At 45.7% G+C, this 21,423-nt stretch overlaps 1 protein-coding gene across 2 annotated transcripts in view; it reads left to right on the forward strand.

Moving 5' to 3' along the window:
• Nucleotides 1–21,423, forward strand: part of GALNT15 (polypeptide N-acetylgalactosaminyltransferase 15) — a 48,388-nt gene that overhangs the window by 18,679 nt on the left and 8,286 nt on the right. For both annotated transcript variants that reach the window (XR_013361290.1, XM_077865287.1), the window contains exons 2-8: nucleotides 1,919–2,085; nucleotides 5,573–5,777; nucleotides 12,683–12,850; nucleotides 14,899–15,016; nucleotides 16,986–17,180; nucleotides 20,048–20,179; nucleotides 20,542–20,646. Coding sequence is in view for 1 of the 2 variants with exons in the window: in XM_077865287.1 (XP_077721413.1) it covers nucleotides 1,919–2,085; nucleotides 5,573–5,777; nucleotides 12,683–12,850; nucleotides 14,899–15,016; nucleotides 16,986–17,180; nucleotides 20,048–20,179; nucleotides 20,542–20,646 (1,090 nt within the window). In the remaining variant the exon portion in view is untranslated. The remainder of the gene's footprint in view (nucleotides 1–1,918; nucleotides 2,086–5,572; nucleotides 5,778–12,682; nucleotides 12,851–14,898; nucleotides 15,017–16,985; nucleotides 17,181–20,047; nucleotides 20,180–20,541; nucleotides 20,647–21,423) is intronic.

The raw sequence follows: 21,423 nt of genomic DNA on the forward strand, positions 1-21,423 counted from the left end.
CTGGAAGAAAGTTTCTGGAAACTCCAAGGCCCTTATGGCCTATATATTTATCTTCTTTCTCCAAATGTTGACTTTCTATTCTTTTTTTTTAAAGATTTATTTATGTATTTGAGATAGAGAGAGAGCAGTGTGTGGGAAAGGGGCAGAGGGAGAAAGAGAAAATCTCAAGCAGACGCCCCGCTCAGCACAAAGCCTGTTGTAGGACTCATTCTCACGACCCTGAGGTCATGATCTGAGCAGAAATCAAGAGTCAGATGTTTAGGGATCCCTGGGTGGCACAGCGGTTTAGTGCCTGCCTTTGGCCCAGAGTGCAATCCTGGGGACCCAGGATTGAATCCCACGTTGGGCTCCCGGTGCATGGAGCCTGCTTCTCCCTTTGCCTATGTCTCTGCCTCTCTCTCTCTGTGTGACTATCATAAATAAATAAAAATAAAAAGTCAGATGTTTAACTGACTGAAGACATCCAGGTGCCCCTTGCCTTCTATTCTTACTTCTATTTCCCTCCTCCTGACTTTTCATCCTTACTTTATATTATCATTATTTTATTGTACATATTCCTTGTGAGTGACCTCAAATCCTTTAGGGAAAGAAATAATGCATAAATATATAAACTAATAAAATAATTGACAGCTGGTTATGAGATATTCTTACATTTGGGTTTTTTTTTAATCTAGGATTTCTATTTTGTCATTACCTTAAAGTACTTACCTAATATCAGTCCCCACCAGCCCCCAGCATAGGATTTTTGCCTGGAATTACATGCAGGTGTCCTGCACATTGAGAGTTTCAGCCTTGGTTAGAACTGTAGCAGGCAGAGGGAACAGCACGGCATTTCCCTCAGGCTGGGCCAGCCTTAATCTGGTTGTCTGTCTGCAAGCAGGTCAACCATCACAAATTGCCTTTAGGTGTTGGAAGCTGGAGGTCCTTAGGACAACCCCTACTCAATGCAAATACTCCTCAGGGAGGGACATTTAAAAGCTACCTAGAAAAAAGCACCTTTTGTGAACAATTGTGAACTACACACTGCTCCATGCATACTGTTGTTCTAATTTATTCCACTGTGGTCTCACTCAGAACTCTCAGCAGATGAAATGCAAAGCAAATACAGAGCATCCTATTCATCTGCAAAGGAAGGAGGGAACCCAGGCAGGCTTAGGGCAGAGGTGGTACCTCACACTCCCACCTATCCACTCACAAACCAGCAGAGGGGAAAGGCCAGGGTAGTTTAAAGCTCTGCCACTTACTGATAGTGTGAGCTTTGATAAGTCTTGCCCACTCTCGGAGCCTCAGTTTCCTTATCCACAAAATGAGGTAAGGGCCAAAGACTTATTTTAGTGTAAACAAGCAGTAATATGTGTAAAGGGCCTTAGCATAGTATGTGGCATATTACTGGCACTCACAAATGTTCAATCCTTGCCTTTCTTCAAGAACAATAATACTTAATGTTTATTATGTACCAGGTGCTATGCTAGATTATATGGATACAAAAATAAAGAAAATAGTGTTCTTGCCCTTAAATAAATGACAATGTGTGTTCATGGGACACTTACTGTGTACTTTATCCTGTTTAAGCCTTAGGATAGCTCTACGAGGTTGATAATGTCATTCATTCCCATTTTACAGGTTAGAATGGTTGTTGGCTGGGAATGGTGGCCACACCTCTCAAATGTTATGAGTGAGGCATGGATAAAACATTGCTCTAGGGATTTGAGGATTGGAAGACAGTGGACAGCACTATTGTGAGGGTGTGATGGGTTCTCTTTACATGGAAATTTCAAGCAAACCCAGGGAGCTACTGAACTGGGGGAGAGCCATCTGACTAAAGCAGCCTCAGCCAGGGCTTACGGAGTGAGTTAGAGGATGTCCAATGCTCCTGTAGTCTTCTCTTCCCATGGCTCCCTGGTTCTCTTCCCTGCAGGTGTCTGCAGCAGCCCCCCTGGGACAGCCTGCCCACAGCCAGCATCATCCTCTGTTTCCACGACGAGGCCTGGTCCACCCTCCTGAGGACGGTGCACAGCATCCTTGACACGGTCCCCAGGGCCTTTCTGAAGGAGATCATCTTGGTGGACGACCTCAGCCAGCAAGGTGGCTATGGGCTCCTCCCGGCTCCTCGGGTGGGCCTAGACCCTGGGTTGGTGGGGGGTGGGGCTCCCATGCAGTGTGGGGTTTGGAGCCTGTATCGTCAAGGTTCCCTCCAGATGAGGATTCAGGTACAGGTAACTCATCAATGAAGAGCCCTGAGACAATGAGTAAGGAAGTGGGGGGAGAAGACATTGAAGGCAAAGCAGCCAGGCAAGGCAAGGTAGTCCTGGCAAGGATCTCAAGGGGGCCACTCCAGCCTGATCCCAGGGTTATCTCTCCCAATCCCAACCTCCATGCAGTCCAATGTGCTTCTCCTCAAGACACTCATGTATCACGGCAGGGTAGCCATTCCTAAGCGCTCACTGCCTCCTGGACACTGGGTGAAGCACTTGATGTGTGTTAGTCACTAAATAATTCCTGTTTAGCCTGATTTACTCATTTTCCAGACAAGGAAACTGAGGCCTACAGAAGAGAATTGACCAGGGCTGAGTCATGCCAAGGGCAGCAGAGTCAGGCCCAGAGTCCAGACTTGCAGAATCTGCTCAGATGTTTTCCACTGACAAGAGATTCACTACTAGGGACCAGCCCGTTGCATGGCTGAGTTGCTAAAAGAAGGTGGAGACAAAAGAAGGTCTGTGGTTCTCAAACTTGAATATACATCAGAATCACCTGTCAGGCTTATTAAAACACTGATTGCTAGGCCCTTCCCCAGAGTTTCCTGATCTGGCACTGAGTCCACAAATTTGCACTCTAACAAGATCTCAGCTGATGCGGATACTGCTGATCCATGGATGACACTTTGAGAACCACTGCTCTTCTTTGGCTGGGGCCCCAGGTCTATGTTTTTGGCTCAACCAAATGGCCTGTGGAGACCCCCTCTGGTCCTGTGGGGAGAACAGACTGCTCCAAGGGCAACTGAACATTTGCTGAGATCAAAAAAAGCACCTTTCTAGGGGGAATGACAGAAAACAGGATCAAGTGGCCACATACCTCTGTTGGTTCTTCCAAAGGTCCTCATGTTGAGAATTTGTCCAGCTGGCGCATGGCAGCAGGTCAAACTAGCCAGAGGCTCTGGAAATGTGTGAGGCCACTGAGGTACATATGGCTGTCTAGGCCATATGGCTGTTGGCCATTAGGCAAAATGGATGAGCAATTCCTGGGCTGGTCTGGGTTGGCTGGTGGAAGTGTCCTAGGGCAGTGGGGACCTCCAATATTCTCAGGATATTCTTTTTTTTTTAATACTCTCACTCTGTTTTTTAAAAAGATTTTATGTATTTATTTGGCAGAGAGAGAAAGCAAGAGCAGAGAGGAGGGGGAGAGGGAGAGGGAGAGAGAGAAGCAGACTCAACGCTGAATGGGAAGCTCAACTTGACGCTCAATCCCAGGACCCTGAGATTATGACTTGAGCCAAAGACAGATGCTTAACCGACTGAGCCACCCAGGTGTCCAGTCCTCAGCATCTTCTGCTTCCACTTAGCCCTACTTGGAGTGTGGTTTTTGGCCTCATAATCCAATGAGGGCACTCTACCTCTGGACATTACATCACCTTCCAAGCAGGAAAGAGTGAAATGCAGATAGGCAGAGGTCAGCCAAGTTTGTCCTTTTAGAAAAAATTAGTAAAACAATAGTTTTTCCAGAATGTTTTTACCTAATATATTTCCACCAGAGTTAGATTAAAAGGCTATTACTAACAGCAATGGGGTCTTGGTAGATTACTGTTTTTAGCTGTCCTGAGCAAAATCAAGTTTCAGTTAGTAAGGTAGAAGGGGAGAATGAATGTTGGATAAAACAACTAGCTGTGCTCAGTACAGTGGAGCCACTGAGGGGCTGGTTCTCACACAATCAAGTTCAGAAATTTTAATAGCTTTGCTAACAGAGGCCCTTCTCTAGGGAATGGACTTGGAACTAACAAGCTTGCCAGAAAAATAATTATAAAGTAATAAATTGGTACAATACTTTATCACCAAGAAATTCAACAGCCAATGACTGGGAATCCTTATGTCCACGGCTCAGGACAGTTTCTTCTGCAGAAAAGTCTTCCTGGGGAGCCATATACTGCTCAGAAGGCAGCTCTCCAGGGAGTCTGGTGCGGTCTTCAGGTCAGGCTGCCTGAGCCTTCCCCAGCATCTTGGAGACCCAGCCACCAAAGTAGCAAGGCTACTACACATGTCCCTGTCAAGATTACCTCTGGGCTGGGGAACTAGAGACATTCTTGCTCTTTGGCATAGTTCTGTTCAACACGCATGTACTAAGTGCCTACCATGGGCCAGCCCTGCACTAGGGATCAGAGCAGCGGAAATGCATGAGGTATAATCCCTGCCCTTGAGAAGCTCTTAATTCAGAGGATGAGGAGGACCCCATTTCCAAGACTTCATGGAGGGAGGACACTACTTCTTTCTGAATGCTTTCTGTCTTGACTGACTTGGTCATCTTGGTGTATTCGTGTGTGTGTGTGTGTGTGTGTGTGTGTGTGTGCATGCACACACAACTTTTCTTACCTTAAACATAAAACCTAATAAAAAAGCCTCTCTCTTCCTTTATCTCCTATAGAATCATTGTTCCTAAAAGAATGTCTAGACTCTTGTCTTGGTTTTTCATGTCCCACTTTCTTTTTGACCCACTGCATTGCCCATCCATCCCTACCACTGCAATGAGACCACTTTGGCCAGTCCTACCAATGACCTACGAGTGGCCACATTTAATGGATCCCTGGATTTGACCTCCTTGACCGCTGTCTTAAGTCAGATTTCTTAGAAGTGGAGCCTGAGATGGGATTCATGTGCTTGTGATTTTTAGGGGGGTGTTCTGTCAGGGGAGCCCTGTAGGAGAGTAGAGGAAGGAGAAGAGGCAGAGGAAGGAACTGAGCCAGGATGGGGTTTCATATGAAGTCTAGCCACACCCTGATCCCACAGAGAGCTCGGTAGTGCAAACTGCATCTCAGAATCTGTCCTCCCTTGAAGCAAAGGAGTGGGCTTTGGTAACCCTGCACTAGGTTGGTCATTGACCCTGGGCACCTGGGGCCAGAGGTGGCATTCTGCATAACTCTCTGGCATTCACAGAAGAGGCAGTTTTATACCCAAAGGAATGTTTCCAGAGAAGGGTGCAGACTAGTTAGCAGCAAACCAATAGCTGCTGGGTACCTGCAAACCAAATCAAACCAGTAAAAGGAACTATGGGGCATTTGAGTAGGGCACCAACAGTATCTGCATAACCCCACTGCTGCAGTTAGAGAAAGCAGGCCATTTCTCTCCTCTCCTGGTTTGATCACACCATCTCTCCTGGTTTTTACTGGAGGGAATACCGACCACCCCAAATTACTGAAGCAACTGACATCTTAGCAACAACTACATTGTAATATATCAGAGTCTTAGGACCCTTATGCTCACTACAGCTCCCAAGAGAGAATTGATGACAAGAATCCTAGGGATGGCATCACAGTCATTGGCTATGGCATCTGTGTCCCCAGTGACCACAACTCTGTTGATTCTAGGACAACTCAAGTCTTCTCTCAGCGAATACGTGGCCAGGCTGGAGGGGGTGAAGTTGCTCAGGAGCAACAAAAGGCTGGGTGCCATCAGGGCCCGGATGTTGGGGGCCACCAGGGCCACCGGGGATGTGCTGGTCTTCATGGATTCCCACTGTGAGTGCCACCCAGGCTGGCTGGAGCCCCTCCTCAGCAGAATAGCTGGTGACAGGTAACTTTGCCCCTGGGGTCTGGGGAGCAGAGGTGGGACTGGAAGAAATAGTTTACAGCCTCAGCCACTCACAGAACATCTATACACCATTGAAAAAGGCCCCAAGTCTCTACCATTAGAGACCAACATGTTTCTTTGTTGTTTTTTTTCAGATGTTTGAAGTTGAGCCTTTTCTAAAGCATAGAGAGGTAATGTTGGAAGGAAGTTAGAGGTCCTCCAGTCCATCTGCCTTGTTCTCTAGATTAAAAAACAAACAAACAAAAACAAAACAAAGACAAAACAAACAAAACAAAACACTGGGTCTTGGAGGACAGCTTCTATTAAGTTGCAAATACTCCTGGATAGGGTAACATTTTTCTATAGTTATCACTCTCTTTAGTGCCTAAGTCAGCAATTTGTTTAAAAAGATTTTATTTATTTATCCATAAGAGACACAGAGAGAGGCAGAGACATAGGCAGAGGGAGAAGTAGACTCCCTGCAGGAAGCCTGATGCGGGACTCCATCCCAGGACCCCGAGATCATGCCCTGAGCCAAAGGTAGACGCTCAACCACTGAGCCACCCAGGTGCCCCTTAAGTCAGCAATTTTAATCAAGATTGTAATATAACCTGAGAAAAAGTCTTTGTATTTTGCTCATAGGTACTTACCCTTAAACAGAAAGCACTAGACTCTGTGATTGCTAAACTTCCATCAAAAACCAGCATTGGTTTTCTGGATGAGGGGTCTCTAATGTTATAACCAATGTCTCAGGAATGTGAGATCATAGAGAACTGCATTACACACCCCTTAGTCAAACATTCAAAATTTTTCTTTGACCATTTCTCTGTTCTTCTTCCCCTATCCTGCTGTCATTTGCTCCCCACTTCTTTGTTCTCCTCATACAGTTCCTAAACGTGTCCTGTCGACCATTTTCCTCAATCTGAATATCCCACAAAGGAAAAGCAAAACCTGGTGGCTAGCCCACCTGGGACCCCCTCAGGCATACCCTTGGGGTTTGCAGAGGCGTATGACACGGTAGGAACTCAACAAACTATCACTTCTGATGATGCCCATCCAGATAAGGCTGATGCCAGAACCAAGCCTTATGACTCCTATTCTTATACTCCTCCCCACGGTAAACATTCACTGTCTCCTTTGATGTTGGGAGTGACAACATATAGGAAAGACATTTCTGGATGAGGAGATAGAAGAATATGCTGGTAGAATTAGCATTATCCCCTAGATAGAGGAGGTTGCAAGCAATACAACGTAAATTGTTAACAGTCCAGCAATTCCTTTTTAGTAAAGAACAATCGGAGCTCAAATGAAATCAAGGATTAGTTTTGCCCAGTACTGTGACACAGATTACTGTCCACTCCTGGCTATTATCTCAGAAGAGAAGGAGACATGTATAAATCCAGCACCAGGACTGGGACAAGCAAACATGCAAACCCTACAAACTGCCATCTTGGATTCCGTCTTCAAAGTCACAATGACTGTGGCGTGGGAGCTAAAGTTGATCCCGCCTATTCCCCATCTAATTCCCATCCCTGTGTCATAGACAGATGGCTTTCGGAGGGACCTGTAAGATCACCTAGTCCTATCTCATGATTTCACTCCTGAAAAAAAACTGAGTTCCAGAGAGGGCAAGGAGACCCCTCAGGGTCACTCAGCCACTCAATAACTAGGCTATTTTCTATGTTTCTTTAATGCAGATGTTTAGGAACTCAAGAATTGATATCATTAAGCCTTATGTATGTATGACTGTTGTAGACTGTTTTCATATAATTCTTCAATGACCCCCGCCTGTGAGATGCCTCAGGCAAGTACTTCTGCTTTGGTTTCACAGAGTTAGTGGGGCTCCACGGGGTGAAATGATCTGTGGGGGCACACAGAGACTTTACAGCTGAGTCAGGTGTTCTAATGCTCGGTCTCCTGCTCTTTTTGTTGTCTAAGAATTATTTTAAGAATTGGAGGAGCTGATGAGGGAGTGATATTTACTCATCCCCCTCCCCACCCTGGTTGTGAGACATGTGTTAAAACATTGATTAGAATGAGGCCTTCATGTCTGCTTCTCACATTGGTGCCATTTTCGCAGATCTGGAGATTTCTCACTCTAGGCTGAGAGAGGAAGACTTGGCAATACCTCAGTGTCCTCAGCTATAAATAAAATGGGGCTCCCTGAGAAACCTTCCACAGTTAAGAGGTGGGTCTGTGAAATTTTCATTTCCTGGGCCCTTCCCTTCCTCTCTTTATCAAATGTCTCCCCTCTCCCTCTCCTTCCCTTTCATTCTTCCTCTCTCCCTCCCTCCCCCTCTGTTTCTCTCTCTCTCTCTCTCTCTCTCACACACACACACACACACATACGTGCACACACATGGCCTCTGGTCTTAGACCCATTCTGGTTTGGCTTCCTCTTCAGGTCCCCTCTCTCCTATGGTTTAACTATCTTTTTGTCATCCCATGCCTCATTCATAGCTTCCTGTGTACCCTGTTTTCTTTGGGACCTAATGTTCAGCTTACAGGCCTTTGCAGGTGAGGGTCTGAAAGAAAAGTCAGTTCTCTTGGGTCTGAGTTCTCATCCCTTTCCATTACACACAGTGATGCTCTGAAAGCTGTGGCTGGCGGGGGAGTGCCCCCTATTAAGGTTTGCTTAGTCCTACAGCAATTTTGCTCAAGCGTTTCCTCCAGCCTCCCATGGCAGCTCACCTCATGTAAAGCAAAGCCGTAGAAGCCACTGGGCACAGCTTCTAATAGCTGCTACTCTTCAGGAGAGAAAAGGGGCCCCAGCTGCCCCTGATGCTCATGGCAAGAGACTTCTGTCACCAGGTGAGGACCTATTGTGCAGATGATAGACAAAGGTCTTTAAGAATTTTCATTAAAAAGGTGGAATGAGATGATGAGTAACAGGTAATAAGCCACAAATCAATTATGTCAAAGAGTCATAACTTCCTCAACATCCTATTCAGAGGGTTCCAGGCCTAGTTCCTAGCCCTGGTTCCCTGCCCCTACCCACAGAACAGGTCTATAGAGAGCCATATGGCAACTTTGTATGGATTGGTAAAAGGAATCCCTTCTTCATTACCCTTTACTCTCATTTCTCAGAACATGTGTCATAATACATTCATTTTTTTAGAACAAGCTACTTTAATGCTAACTGCCAGAAATTTTAGAATTATGCAAATTTACAATGTCTATGATATTTGAGGCATTCTCTAAGTTTGGGCAGTGCACAACCCACATAACTGTACATAGCAGCCCCAGACAGAGTTGCTCAAAGAGCAGTTTTTAGAGCAGTGTTAGAGGTGCTGATTGGTAGTTGGTTTCCATGTAAAGTAACAAAGATGAAGATCAAGGGTAGCTGTTATTCCAGGTGCCACCTGTCAACTGCCTTGTGCTATACATGAGCTCTAATATCCAAGCCATGGAATGAGAGTCACGGCCCTAGAAAAATGAAAGTTTCCAATGGAGAAGGGGCAGTCCCTTAGTGAAGTGCTGAAAGACAACAACTCCTGAGGGGTGACTCCTCTGGCTCCAGAGGCTGTCCAAGCTGTTTTCCATTTGAATTTGGTCTGGGCCTCTATTTTAGAGACACATAAGCCATCTACTTATAAATATGGATTTGCTGTTACTTTCCTCCTATATAATGGGTTATAGGGCTGAGCCTGCTCAATGGGGAGAAGCAAAGAAGGACAGGGAACAGACCACCTCCCATCGCTCTCTGCCCTACAAAGGGTTAAATGATGGAAATCCTATGTGAAAGTGTGAGTATGTGTGTGTGTGAGAGAGTGTGTGTTTGTGAGAGTATGAGTGTGTACGTGCGAAAGTATGAAAGAGTATGAGTGTGTATATGTGTGTGAAAGTATGAGTGTGTGAGAGAGTAAGTGTATGTGTGTGTGTGTAAGAGAATATGAGTATGTGAGAGAGTGTGTGTATGTGTGTGTGTAGTGAGGAGCAGCTGGGGGACCAAGATACTTCCAGCCCACAAGGGAAGCAGCGAGCAGCCTTCTTTTGGTCTCATGCCCCAGGGAAACTCTCCAGCCCTCACCCTACCACATAGGCCCCAGCATGATACAGTACTGCAACAGCTGACACGAGTCCTGAGGTCACACTTGAGAAGCAAGAGCTCTGGGATGAGAGAACCCAGAGCCTTTTGCTTCTCGATATAAGATACTTTCCACAGCACCAAGAACTTGAGTGAACTCCCAAAATGACTTTAGAGACCACAGGCCCAGAGGAACTTGGAGGTGCAGAAGTAATTAGAAGGGATGAGATAAGCTAGGGCTTGTAAGTAACCTAGGTTTGGTTGGTAAGGTTGAAGCCACAGTTGGCTTTTGAATACTTGGGCAGTAGTTTATTAGTTGACCTCACGTTTTGCAGTCAACCAGTCTTGGTTGACAGCTCAACTTACCTCTGTTTGTTTTTTGAAACCCAAGTGCCTGACCCCTTGAAGCTTAGAAGGGCTTAAGAGAAAATCAACCTTGTACTTGCCTGAGAGTTAAAACTCAATTTGAAAGAGAGAATGATGGTGTAAGCAGACACTTCTAGCTCCTTCCAAGTCAAACAGGGCAGCATTGCCATTTTGCTTTAAGTGTATTCCAAGAACACCAGACACATCTGTAGGTACGAAACCCAAAGCTAAATATAATACTGTTTGGGTTTTTTAAATCACCATTTTTGAGTCACTAGACTAAAGTTACTCCCTAATTCAGCCGTGGTTAAGCAGCTGCTATCCTCTTCATCTCTATCCAAAAGGCACTCAGAGTGTCTCGTGATTCATCACTTAGGTGTCTGGTTAAAATAGAAGGAAACGGAGATCTCAGACAGGAAAAGATAGCACTGGATATTTGGAGTAATATAGTTTTTAACAGTGAGTTTCGCATAGGACTCTGAGGTTCCGGCGAGACAGAGCAAAAAGAAACATTTGATAAATTCTAGAGTTGCCATTTTTCTGGTCAAAAGTAATGTACACCTTTGTCAGGAAAGACACAGCTCAAAGGTCTAGGACAAGCTAGGTGTGTGGATGCTCAGATGTTATTTCCTTTCTTGTCCTGATTACTAAGATGGCACAAATTTGATGGGATTCTTCAGGATTCTGCTGCACGGCTTCCCTGGCTCTTGATTCTGAAATTCCACAAAATGCTTTGCCAGTAGCCAAATCCATCCCATCTGTTCAGTTCACTCCACAGTAAGTGGGGACTTGGGAGGGGGGGCTGGGTGTCCTCCTTTCTTCCTTGATCCTGCTTCTCAGTTTTCTTAGGTCAATTCAGGATGCCAGAAGTAGTGGGGACCCAAAGGGATTAAGTTTCCCTTACCTTCTAAAGGGCACAATGTGAAAAGGGCAAGAAAATCATATTGGGATCCTTGTTCTAAGTATAAACCCCATGACTCCTCATGCCAATGTCAGTCACTTAGGGACAGATAATTGAGTCCTAGGACCAGCCTGGCCCTCTCCAGGTAGCCTGGGCTACTCCAGCCTCGCTGTGTCTGAGGTGGAAGGATCAGAGATGGAAATTGATAGAAGTGTAAACACAGTATGGCTGGTATCTCTCTGCCAGGATTCTCTTTTTTCTTAGAGTGGCATCTTCCAGTATCCCCGAAGTTCAAGCCTGATCCATGTAATGGCATAGATTTTAAATTATTTTATTTTATCCAATGCATGGCTTGATCTCATGACCTCTCTTGATCTCAATCAAGAGTTGGAGGCTTAACCAACTGAGCCACCCAGGGGCCCATGGGATAGATTTTAGAAATAATAGTCATGACAGGCCAGAAAAAAATGTGAACGAGATATTGGCTAGGTGGAGATTAGCTCCTGTACACCTGAGTGATTACCTGTTTATTTAAAAGTAAAGTTTCTGGCCTGTACCATTTTCCACATCATCCTCTCTGAGGATGTGTGAGCAAAACAAAATAAACAACAACAACAACAGCAACAACAACAACAAAGGGATAAGATACAACCACCAATAGCATCAGTAAATGAGCAAGCAGATAAGCCTAGACTCAGGACTTTGGTTTGCTTATAGACACTGCATGCTCAACACCAGGGACACTTCTGGAACTTGGCAGTCCTGAGTCTTAAAGCCAATCAACTTGTATGATATAGAGAAGAATAAAAACCAGATCCTAGAGCAGGGGCCCATGAACCCTCTGAAACTGTGCATAGTATTTTGGATATATGCATATGATTATTTTTCTGAAGACAAGCCCATAGGTTTCCCCTGATTCTCAAAGGGATTAAAGGCCCCAAAAGAAGTCAAGAGTCACAGTCCTAGAATGTTTCAGCTGAGAAAGGTGTTTATGGGAAGTGGTTCAATCTCTGCCTCCCTCATTTTACATTTTACAAATGAGGAAACTGAGGCCCAGAGACATACTCCAGAGCTGAGCCTAGAACCCGCTTTCCTGTCTTTGGGTGCTGTCAACAGAAGTTTTTCAAAAGAGAAAGAGGCAGGCATGCTCTTTAATGAAATGGGCCCCTAGCTGCTTAGGGAAAAACATGTTTTCTAGAACAGTGCTGTCTAATAGAAATACAACAAGCCATGTATATAATTTAAACTTTTCTAATAGTCACATTATAAAACAAAAAGAAACAGATGCAATCAATTTTAATAACATATTTTAGTAAACCCACTAAATCCAAAATGTTATCATTTCAGCATGTAATCAGTGTAAAATTACTGAGATCTCTACTCTTTTTTTGTATTGAGTGTTCTAAATCCAGTGTGTTTTTTATACTTACACCACATTTCAATTCAAAAAAAAAAAAAACAAAAACAAAAAACCAAACAGACCACATTTTAGGTGCCCTCTAGCCACATGTGGCTACTGGCTGCCGTATTAGGCAACACGGGTGTAGATTATGTTTCTATCCCCCAGCAAGTGAATGGTTTGTATCTCTTATTTGATTCCACAATTCTTTCCAGGAGCCGGGTGGTGTCTCCAGTCATAGATGTGATCGACTGGAAGACTTTCCAATATTACCCCTCCAAGGACCTGCAGCGCGGGGTGTTGGACTGGAAGCTGGATTTCCACTGGGAGCCTTTGCCGGAGCGAGAAAGGAAGGTCCTCCAGTCCCCCATCAGCCCCATCAGGTGAGGCTCTATCACACAGCCTGCTTCTCCTTTGCTTCCTCAGGAAGGACTCGGCAGCCAAACTGCTTAGGATCTAATCCTAGTCTCATCGTTTCCTAGCAAGTTACTTAATCTGTTCCTCAGTTTCCTCATCAGTGAATTGAGGATAACAGGGCTGTTGTGAAGATTGAAAGAATCACTACATGAAAAGCATGGAGAGAATGCCAGGCACTCAACCCTTGGTGTTTTCATTGTTACATTCTTAATGTGAATGGAGTCCAGCTTAAATTCTTTCAGGTAGCTTCAGTTGACGCCCCTTAGTGGGGCAGTGAGAGAGCCTGAGCTGGGATCTTTTTATTATTTTTTTAAGGTTTTATTTATTTATTCATGAGAGAGAGAGAGAGAGAGAGAGAGGCAGAGACACAGGCAAAGGGAGACGCAGGCTCCCTGCAGGGAACCCGGTGCGGGACTAGATCCCGGGACCCCAGGACCACACTCTGAGCCAAAGGCAGATGTTCAACCACTGAGCCACCCAGGCATCCCTTGAACTGAGATGTTGACCTAACTCTACCTCCCCCAGGAATTTCCCTGACCTCAGGTATTTTCTTGCTAAAAAGGAAGGATTCAGTCAGGTGAATGCTAAGACGTCCTAACTCTCAAAATACATCAAATTTTGTGGGTTGCTTGCTTGCTTTAGTGTTGGAGCATGTTTGGGTTTTGAGCAATTATTCTCTTTAAGAAGATGTTCAAGATATCTTCTTTTCTATAACAAACCACCCAAACTTAATGGCATAGAACAACAACAGTTTTATTAAGCTCACAGATTCTGCTGGCCAGGAATTATGAAAGGAAGCATCAGGGTTGGTTGTCTCTGCTCCATGGTATCTGGGATGGCAGGAAATGGCTCAAGATGGTGGGGCAGGAGGTAGCCCTGAGGCTCCTTGAATATCTGTAGGTTGATGCTAACCATCAGCTGGGACCTCCATGGGAACTTCACCCACTCCCTCCATGAGATCTCTGCACGTTGGGCTTGCTACCCATGGCACTGGGTTCTGAGACTATGTATCCCAAGATGGCCAGCCAGGTGAAACAAGCTGTATCCCCCGCTCCTTAAAAAAAAATGAGTGAGGGGCATCTGAGTGGCTCAGCAGTTGAGCCTCTGCCTTTGGCTTATGGTGGGATCCCGGATCCAGGGATCAGGTCTTACAGGGAGCTGCTTCTCCCTCTGCCTGTGTCTCTGTGAATCTCTCTGTGTCTCTCATGAATAAATAAATAAAATCTTAAAAAATAAAAATAATTTTAAAAAATGAATGGTGAATTTCACATGTCACAAATAAACCATTTAAAAATGAACAGTTCTGTAACAAGTAGCAATGTTGTGCATGTGTTGTGCAACCACCACCTGGATCTAGTGCTAAAACATTTCCATCACAATACAGTAAAATCTCATACCTATTAAGTGGTATTTCCTACCCTCTCCTCCCCGCCCCTCCCAGCACCTGGCAACCACTGTCTGTCTCTATGGATAGATCCATTCTGGATGTTTCACATAAATGGAATCATATGATATGTGACCTTTTGTGTCTGGCTTCTTTCACTTAGTATAATGTTTCAGAGTACATTATCCTCTTCTCTAACCAAGCCTTAGAAGTCACCCAGGGTCACTTCCAACATAATCACAGGTCTTTTCTTCATGGGAAGGAAATATAGACCCCACGTCTCAGGGGAAGCAATGTCAATGTCACATTGTAAGAAGAGCCTCTGGGACAAAGGTGGTGGTGCTCACCTCTGGGCAGTGGATCTCCATTAGCCACAGTCCATCTCAGTCATATACTGCCCAATGCCAACCAATTATTCTGGTGGCCTCTGAGTGTCTAGTACAGGGACACAGAATGAAGACATTAGGCACAAACAGGACTTCCAAGGGTCCGTTCAAGGGAGTGTGACTCTAACAGAAGTTTGATAAGCCATAAGCTTAGAAGTGCAAAAAAAATTGTCTTGATTTTCTAATAATTGGACTTACGTAATTTATATATTAACCTGATTGTTCCTGTCTTCTCTCTGCCCAGGAGCCCTGTGGTGCCCATTGGGGTTGTGGCCATGGACAGACATTACTTCCAAAACACTGGAGCCTATGACCCTCTCATGTCACTGCAGGGTGGCGAAAACCTCGAACTATCTCTCAAGGTATGTCCTGGATCAAGGGAGGAGCCGGGTGGGTTCTATGGAGTCGTGTGTAAGGTCCCAGCTTGGAAGCAGCCAGCAAATGCCCCTAGTTGGGTCTGAGGCTGCAGGCAAAGTATAAAGTCATGAAATGTGGTGTGTCAAAACTCCCTTTCCCATCTCTCTCATGCCCTATATTCCCTAGTGAACCCAGCTATCAAACCTGCCCATAGGAAAGGGCACGGTATCAGCCATGTATACCGTAGCACAAAGTTTCCTGTACATTCTCTGGGCATGGCACCCTCAGCATCTCAGCCATTATTCACAGCACCCATAGGTCAAAACAAATGCCAAGCAGTTCTGCACATTGAATTCGGTGGTTCCCCCCTTATCTGCGGTTTCTGGTGCTCATGGTCAACCATGGCCCAGAACAGGTGAGCCACCTTCTGAGGTATGGTCAGGTTAGTAGTAGCCTAATGCTAGATCACAGTGCCTGCATCATTTCCCTCACTCCATCTCATCATGTGGACACTTTATCATCTCACAGCATCACAAAAAGACTGGGTATGCTCTAAGAAGATATTTTGAGAGAGAAATACCATATTCACATAACTTTTTGTTACAGTTTATCATTATACCATTCTATTTTATTAGTGGTTGTTAATCTCCTAATGTGCCTAATTTATAAGTTAAATCATGGGCATATATGGGTGTATGTATAAGAAAAAATATAGTATATATAGATTCCTGAACTATCTGTGATTTCAGGCATCAACTGGGGTTCTTGAACATATCCCCCATGGATAAGAGGGAACTACTAGAGCTCTAAAAAATAAGTAAAATAAGTATTTGTCCTAAAAATTTAGCACCCGTTGAGCCCCACACAGCTTCTCAAACCTTGGAATCAGATCAGACACTGCCACCCTCATTTCCCATTCCATGCTGATTTTTAAAAGATTTTATTTATTTATTCATGAGAGACGCACAGAGAGAGGCAGAGACATGGGCAGAGGGAGAAGCAGGCTCCCATGGAGCAGGGAGCCTGATTGGGACGTAATCCCAGGACACTGGGATTATGCCCTGAGCGGAAGGCAGACGCCCAACCACTGAGCCACCAGATGTCCCTCCATGTCGATTTTAACACGATACTTGCTTTTTCATCACAGCAACCACTGAAAACCTAACCCAATAAGGATGAATGTTATCAAGTGCAGCCATCTAACGTTGAAACCAGGAATTAGCTCAAGCTTGTAGTTTGCAGAACATCCAACAGATGTCACTATGTTTCTCCCAAACATTTAAAGGATCTGCAAGACCCTTTGAGATTGCTGGGGCACCCTGGGGGTACCTTGGCACACAGTTTGGGAACTCCATGTGTGGTGTGTTTCAGTTTACATGCTGCCTATGCTAGGAATGTTTTCATCTTTCCTCTTTACCCTCAAGTATGAAATGAAAGGCTTCCTATCAAATGAATTCCAGGTATTTGGGATGAGGCAGGAGCGTTAGTGAACAGTGAGAGCCCTCCTAAAGAAGGAGAGACCGACTATGTTTAAGGAAAACTTGTTTTGATCTTCACATAAATGGCTCTGGTGCCTTTGCAGCAGGAGATTTCATGAGTTTTTAGAAATTCTCTGAGAACTAGGGACCCCTTGCTCCCCAAGAAAGCAGCTTTGAGGAACAGGGGTGCTAATCCACATGGCCACATCTCTAAAAGCGTTGCATGTGTGCTTTGGGGGCAGGTCACGTTGCATGGATGTGGCCCCCTTACTCCACTGGTTCTGTCCTGGGACAAATATACTCATTCTTTCCACCCTGTCACTCCCCTGCCCAGAACTCCCAGATCTGGAAACTCTATGGCACCCTGAGGATTCTAATCTCTTTACCATTTTTTTGCTCCTGATATTGTGTGCATTTTGCCAGCCCCTGTCAGGGTCCCTCACTTCCCATGTCCTCGGAATGGTGTTCAGATGTTTATTTTTTCCTTTTCTGGCAGGTCTGGCTCTGTGGTGGCTCTGTTGAAATCCTGCCCTGCTCTCGAGTGGGGCACATCTACCGAAATCAGGAAACCCACTCCCCCTTTGATCAGGAGGCTACTGTGCGGAACAAGGTTCGCATCGCTGAGACCTGGCTGGGCTCATTCAAAGAAACCTTCTACAGGCACAGCCCAGAGGCCTTCTCCTTGAGCAAGGTAAGGAGAGATCCTGGCGGGGGCTTCTGGACGTGCCACAGGGCCACCAGCAGGAGAGTGGGCCAGGGAGTGCCTCCCACTCTAGCCTGGGGTGGGGGTGGGGGAATAAAAGCTTCCACCTTGTGTTTCCCTTAAGTTGTTCCTCTCAAGTGGCTCCTCTACTTGGCAGGGCTGCCTGTCTCTCCCCAGCGTCTCTCCCAAGCATCAGGGCATCCCAGCTGGTCTTGGTCTGCAGCCCCCTGATGTCTGTTGGATGACATCCATGGGGTGTAGGACACATTGGGGCAGAGGACAGATTGGGCAGGGAATATTAGCAGTAACAGGTCTCAGAGGGCCTTTTCAACCTGGGCAAAATGCTCAAGGCTATGAAATTATCCAAGACATGAAACAAATGTAAGTATAAACATAAAGATCTAATACAAGCCATGGAAAAATTAAAATCTTAAATATTTAATTAAACGTCCACAAACAGTGCATTTTCAACTGCCACTCACCTCAATTCTTGTGGCGTGACACATACATACTATTCAACTTGAGATGTGGGTTCCCATTAATGTTTGCTATGCAGGGTGTGGGGACGCCTGAGGTAAGATTTCCACCACCCGCAAAGGTCTTGGGACAACTCCCAAAAGCCCCTCACCAGCCTACACTGCAGGGCCGAGCTCTATTCTGATTCAGAAATCTCCCCATCTGTTCATCTGACTTTCACAAAGACAATGGCACCTCCTACTGGTAAATGAGAAGACTTTTTTTCCCCCTTTAAACATTCCTATTAATTCATGTTTTGCAACTGTCCTATTGCTTACATCAGTATCAAGATTTTAATAATATTGACGGGATGAGCACTGGGTGTTATTCTATATGTTGGCAAATTGAACACCAATAAAAAATAAATTTATAAAAAAAAGATTTTAATAATATCACTGCCTCATTTTGCTCTACAATTTCTATCCTTCCATCCCCTTTCCTACCCCAACCCCAAAATCCTCGTATGGATTTTGAGATACAGAAATTCTGGGCACTCAAAAGACAAGGCTGGGGTTTCACTGTTGGAAGAGTTGTCATCCTCTTGTTTTTTGTTTTGTTTTGTTTTCCTCTCAGGCAAGGTTGTACAGAAGGGCAAGTTCATTGTCAGCATCCTTCCTCATTTGAGGTCAGACAAGGGCTGGCTAGATGTACCAGTTTGTTTCATTACCAAGAAAGCTGAAGGTGATGGAATATGCATGAAGGAATGTTCCTGCTCTGGGACCAAAGTCCAGCCCTACAGAATGGCTGGCAAAGTCTCAAGTGAACACTCCGAATGCCAAGAAACTACAAAAAATTTATACTAATTTCCTTAAAGGAAAGTAGTAGATCTCTTTGGTTTAATGTTAGGTAAATATGCTAAATAAATAAGACATTCCTGACTTAGAGAAGTTGCTCCCAAACTTCCTGTGGATAATATTCACCAGGAGAGAGGGTTAAAATGCAGATTCCAGGGGTGCTGCCCCAGCCTATGGAATCATAGTCTCTAGTGTAGGGCCTAGGAATCTGAATTTTAACAAGTTCCTTGGGCATTTCTGAGCCAGGTGCCTTGGATAACAGTTTGAGAAGCATGCCGAGAGCATTTCAGTATGGCAGATTCAGACCTTACTCCTCCAACATTGCTGTCTGAGGAGTAGAAGAGGGAGAAAGCTGAATCAAACCAAACTCACTTCATACAGCCTGTTATAATGCCCAGTGTCTAGTTGCCATCCTAGAGGACATGGACTTCTTATTCTAGCCCTCTCTCTTTTTCTCTCCTTACCCCACTTTCTCTTTTATTAAGTAGGCTCCATACCCAGCATGGAGCCCAACTCAGCTTGAAGTCACAACCTGAGCTGAGATCAAGAGTGGGACGCTTAAACAACGGAGCCATCTAGGCACCCCTCTCTCTTTGTTTTTGTTTCTGATCTTTCCATCTCCTCCTTAGCACCTCTGTCTTCCCTAAAGATATCCAGGATTTAGTAGCAAATGTATACGTAGGTTTCCTTACATCTTATCAATACAGCCAAATACATAAATTTATACTAAAGTGTTAAGGACTTACCTGATATCCATCCCAGGACAACTGTATATAAAGGAAAATTTCATTATTTTATTTTATTATTTATGATAGTCACACACAGAGAGAGAGAGAGAGAGAGAGAGAGAGGCAGAGACATAGGCAGAAGGAGAAGCAGGCTCCATGCACCGGGAGCCCAACGTGGGATTCAATCCTGGGTCTCCAGGATCGCGCCCTGGGCCAAAGGCAGGCACCAAACCGCTGCGCCACCCAGGGATCCCTAAAGGAAAGTTTCAAAGAAAGGGGATAGCATAGCCCAAAGGAATGATTCATTAATGGAGGAGATGGGCACTTAGAGGAGAAGAAGAGTAAACTTTCCTTGTCCCCACCCCACCCCACAATTTCCCAGCTTATTTAATCTCAGTGGCCTTTGGGTCAATTCCTGCCTCCATAAGGCTCATTATAGTGCTGCACCTCACCTGCCTAGGTGCAAAGCCCCACTGTTTCACTGGCTTTCACAGAGAAGTCCTTAAAGCACAGATATAATGGTCTCTGTCAACTGAAAAAATGAGGGATAGTGGGGAAGGAGTGACCTCACAACCACATTACTGGTTCCACAGCTCTCTATACGGAGGATCCATCCTATTCTGTCCCCTTCAGACCTCTTCCCCCAACACATGACCTTCCCTCCTGTCTGCAGCCCCGGGGAACTGTGGCCTTGGTCCCCTGTCTGAGTCCCATTCCTGCAGCTTCTTCCCAGCCACCTCTGTCCCTCCCCAAATGTGAATGGTGGTGAACAGCAGCCTTCACCTGTCTCCCTACCTGTGTCTTTCTCCTGCCCCAGGCCGAGAAGCCAGATTGCACAGAACGTCTGCAGCTGCAAAGAAGGCTGGGGTGTCGGATGTTCCACTGGTTTCTGGCCAACATCTACCCTGAGCTGTACCCGTCTGAGTGCAGGCTGAGGTTCTCTGGAAAGGCAAGGCATGACCCAGGGAAGATGAGGAGGAAGGTGGGGGCAGCTTCCCAAGACAGGAACTGGATGTCCAGATGTTTGACCATGATCCTAGCCACACTGTCCCCAGCTCACTGGGGCCTCAGAGGCTTTCATGCCTACCTGGAGGGAGGTCACTGGATTGCTGCAAAGCCTGTTTCAGGGCCCTTCATCATGACAAGTGTGGCCTGCTTCCTGTCCCTGGGAGTTAGAGCTTTCAGCTTGACCTTGCTTATTTCTGTGGTCTGAACCTGGTACCTTGAGCTATACTGCAGGAATGGCACTGGACAGCAGGTGTCTTTACAGTTGACAGGGGGGTTCATAGCTGCATGGGTGTCCACTTCCAGCTCCACAACACCGGACTTGGCCTCTGTGCAGACTGCCAGGCGGAAGGGGACATCCCGGGCTGTGCCATGATGCTAGCTCCTTGCAGCGACAGCCGGCAGCAACAGGTAGGTAGTCAGAGTTCTCAGCATTCAATAGCCGGGGAAGACCTAAGGGTGGTCTTTCCTGGGATGCTCCTCGCTTCCCTTTAAGGGCATCTCCTTTCAGTAGTCCTGTGTCCCCTACTCCAGTGACCCGTCCCAGCTCTGCCTACCCCACCCTCAGGCACAAGCACAGACATGGACCATCATCAGAGAATACAATTATCCAAGCCTGGGGGAAATGGAGAGTATCTGGCCATTCGTCTAACGGGTGAGGAAACTGAGGCTCAGAGAGTGACTAGCCCAGGGATTGCAAGGTCATATATGCCCAGGGTGAGGCAGGGAAAGAAAGAGAGCATAGTGAGCTGGGTGGAGACTGAGGAGTGTCTGCAGAACATGTGCCCATCTGAAAGGACAGCAGCACCATTCCCCAGCCTCAGCAATGCTTTCTCTTTTGTATGAAAGTGGGCCCAATATTATGAGATCACCCCCAAGTTTTGAAAGATGTTTGAAATCCAGAGTTTATGGAAAATCCCCCTACTTAAATTAAAAATCTATCATCCAAAGTCAGAGAAGACCACCATATGGGCACTCACATTTCCGCCAGGCCACTACTTGAAACATCTGGACCAGCCAGAGATCGTCGGCCAGCTAGAACCAGAGATGGGAAGGAGGGTCACGCAAGTGGGCACCGTAGACACAGAAGCACTGAGGAGGCAAGGCAAGCCCAGAAAGTGTTCCCCACTTGCAGTGGAGTCTCAAACCTACAACTCATGGCTGCAGTCTTGTCTCAGTTCTCTGACT

The sequence above is a fragment of the Canis aureus genome, chromosome 22 (genome assembly GCF_053574225.1).
Source record: "Canis aureus isolate CA01 chromosome 22, VMU_Caureus_v.1.0, whole genome shotgun sequence".
In the NCBI taxonomy this organism is placed as follows: domain Eukaryota; kingdom Metazoa; phylum Chordata; class Mammalia; order Carnivora; family Canidae; genus Canis; species Canis aureus.